Genomic DNA, 3,461 nt, shown 5'->3' with positions numbered 1-3,461 from the left:
TCATGAAAGTCTGGGCCAGCTCCTCCGGAAAGCGGTACTCTGCGTACCAGATGGACCAACCGCCTTTGTCGAAGTGCTCCCAGAAGTGGGGAAGGGCCACTTTCAGGGTATCTTCGTTGGAATACTTCCGCTTAAATTCGTCCATGCTGAAGGGGCTGGGGGGGAATGAACAAGAGGGCTGCAGCATAAGAAAAGCAGGGGGGAGGAGGAGAGGAAAGGCGCGCCTGGATGTTCTCGCCCCCTTTTCCTATCCCCAGCTTTCAAAGGGAGAGCTTCAGGACAGGCAGAAAGGTGAAAAGCCAGCTATCCTGGTCCGGGGGGAGGGGGCGGCAGACCAACAAGCATGGCTCCCTATCTTGGGCAGCCAAGGGCTGATCTGGAGCATGATCTAGATTGGTAAAACCCTGCGCTTGATGCTAAACCATCGTCGCTGGAGAAAACAGAATAACAGAGTTGGAAGGGACCTTGGAGGTCTTCTAGTCCAGGGGTCCACAGCGCCCGGGCCGTGGCCACTGGGAACCGGGCTGTGCAAGTGGCAGGTGAGCGTGCGCAGCTCCATTTGCCTGCGCGGTGGGCACTCGCGCATGAAGCTCCATTTGCGTGACCTGGGGGGGGGGGCTTCCCATGCCCACCGCTTGCACCAACGAAGCTGCGTGGCCCTGCCTGCCATTTGCACAGCCCAGTTCGGAATGGGCCGTGGCCCAGGGAGTCCTGGTCTACACTATGGACTCAAACAGAAACGATTTCCTCTCTTCCCCTGCTTCCCACAGCTGGAAAACCTGTGGACCACTGTTTTAGTCCAACCCAATGCACAAATAGGAGACCCTACACCACTGTGGGCAAATCCAACCCAATGCACAAATAGGAGACCCTACACCATTGTGGGCAAATCCAACCCAATGCACAAATAGCAGACTCTACATCATTGTGGGCAAATAGCTGTCCAATTTCTTCTTAAAAACCTCCAGTGATGGAGCACCCACAACATGTAGGAATATAGTCCTCAATTTATGACCAGCTGACCTTAGGGGTAGTTACAACCTGGATTTGAAGTTATTTATTTATATTTATATACATAAATATCCCATCTTTATTATTTTTACAAATAGCTCAAGGAAGTGACCATACACAAGAGAAGAGTGAGTGGCCCAGTTGTCTTTCATGGCTAAGGCAGGCCTTGAACTCAAGATCTCCAACTTTCTACCCTGTGCTTTAACCACTAGACCAAACTAGCTGCCCGGTGGTTACATGTCCATGACCGCACTTTACAGCTGTTTGCAGTGTCCCACACCCGCCTGCCTACATTAACTTGGTTTAATGAAGGTTGTAAAATCTTGGTGGGTCATATGGGTGATCTGATTTACAACCATGGTGGGCCAGCTCCATTACGGTCATAACCGGAGGACTGTCTGTAAAAGCAAGAATCCAACAGAAGAGATTGTAGCTCGGGGTTCTGGCTGTTTGCTGGCAGATGTTTCATTACCCAGCCAGGGGATGTCATCAGTGTTGAGGGGGGGGGGGGCGTTGCTGCCACTTGATATATAGGAGATGGAAGCTTAGATCACACCAAGGACTCCACCACATCACGAACAGCTGCAGCTTGGGACTTTGCTCAGAATTGGGCCCCTCTGCCCAGAAAGAGGAGGGAGAGAACTTCAGGAAGAAATGGAGAGGGAGGGGCAGTGAGGAGCATCTTCCCTCACTTTCTGACAAGGGGGTATCTCCCCATTTCACACCCCCTTCCTGGCAGGAGAGGACTCCAACTGAGTCCAAGTGCCTCAAAATTTTTAGTATCGCCTGTTCACCGCCCTGAGTCCCGTAAGGGAGATAGGGCGGTATATAAATTTAATAAATAAAATAAAATAAAATAAATAAATAAAAATACGGTACAACCTCGATGTGTTCATTTAGGGACCATTCAAAGTTACAACGGCCCTGGAAAAAGTGACTTATGACCGTTTTTCACACTTACAACCTTTGCAGTATCCCCAGGGTCACGTGATCAAAATTCAGACGCTTGAAAACGGACACCTATTTACGACAGTCGCAGCGTCCCGGGGGATCACGTGATCCCCTTTTGCGACCTTCTGACAAGCAAAGTCAATGGGGGAAGCCAGATTCACTGAAAAACTGTGTTACTAAGTGAACAACTGCAGTGGTTCACTTAACAACTGAGGCAAGGAAGGTCGTAAAATGGGGCAAAGCTCACCTAACAAATGTCTCACTTAGCAACAGAAATTTTGGGCTCAACTGTGGTCGTTAAATCGAGGACCACCTGTAGTCTCGACATGATCACCATTTGAGCCCAAAATTTCTCTGGCTAAGTGAGACAGTTGTTAAGTGGGTCGTGGCCCATTTTACGGTGTTCTGGCCATAGTTGTTAAGCGAATCACTGCAGTTGTTAAGTTAGTAACCCGGTTGTGAAGTGAATCTGGCTTCCCCACTGACCTTGCTTGTCAGAAGATCCCAAAAGGGAATCACATGACCCCCGGGACGATGCAACCATCATAAATGAGTCGTTTGCCAAGTGTCTGAATTTTGATCACGTGACCGTGGGGGATGCAGCAATGCATCTTATGACTTATGACCGTGGAAAACGGTCATAAGTCACTTTTTTCAGTGCCGTTGCAACTTCAAACAGTCACTAAACGAACAGTCAACTACTACTGGTACTGAGAAATGAGACTAAATTTGGGCAACATTTCAGAGCTATTCTTGAAAAGGCTGCTTTCTTTTCTGCAAGCAATAAAATCAGGCCCTTTAGCACGGATTTCGTAACATTTTAAAAGAATCGGCCATTTCCTTTTCCAGTCACTTGACATAGTTTGTGAATAAACGAGCGACTGTTTGTACGCTTTAATCTCAATTTAGCACATGAGATCTTGCGGGGGTTATTTCGGGATGACAATTTAATACAATGATTTGATAATAATATTGATTTTGCTCAGTGTTTGAGAAACATTGTGGGGATGTGCTCCGATTGCCTTTTAAAAACACATTTCTGTATACAGGTAATCCTCGACGTACCACAATTGAGCCCAAAGTTTTATGTTGCTCAGTGAGAAATTTGTTAAGTGAGTTTTGCCCCATTTTACAACTCTTTTTTGCCACATTTGTTAAGTGAATCACTGCAGTGAAGTTAGTAACAGGGTGGTTAAGCGAATCTGGCTTCAATGTTGACTTTGACTGTCAGATGGTCGCAAAAGGGGATCACGGGACCCTGGGATGCCGCAACGGGCCGCCGCAACGGGATGCCGCAACGGGCCGCGCGGGCGGTGTTGGGAGGGACTCGTCGCTCCCATGTAACACCGCTGCTGCGCGAGCTGCACTGGTTGCCGGTAGCCTTCCGGGTGCGCTTCAAGGTGTTGGTTATCATCTTCAAAGCGCTCCATGGCATCGGACCTGGATATCTCCGAGACCGCCTTCTGCCGCAGATTACCTCCCATCGGCCGGTACGCTCC

At 48.8% G+C, this 3,461-nt stretch overlaps 1 protein-coding gene across 1 annotated transcript in view; it reads right to left on the bottom strand.

The window, feature by feature from the left end:
- Positions 1–156, bottom strand: part of LOC107300977 (elongation factor 1-gamma) — a 3,783-nt gene extending 3,627 nt beyond the window's left edge. Inside the window, exon 1 of the mRNA XM_015830254.1 lies at positions 9–156. Within this exon, the coding sequence (XP_015685740.1) occupies positions 9–145 (137 nt within the window). The 5' untranslated portion in view covers positions 146–156. The remainder of the gene's footprint in view (positions 1–8) is intronic.
- Positions 157–3,461: the final 3,305 nt, after the last annotated feature.

This window comes from Protobothrops mucrosquamatus, unplaced genomic scaffold (assembly GCF_001527695.2).
Source record: "Protobothrops mucrosquamatus isolate PMUCROS unplaced genomic scaffold, P.Mucros_1.0 scaffold9405, whole genome shotgun sequence".
NCBI lineage: Eukaryota > Metazoa > Chordata > Lepidosauria > Squamata > Viperidae > Protobothrops > Protobothrops mucrosquamatus.
The sequence above is the reverse complement of the archived record's forward strand: the minus strand, read 5'-3'. Positions and strand labels throughout refer to the sequence as shown.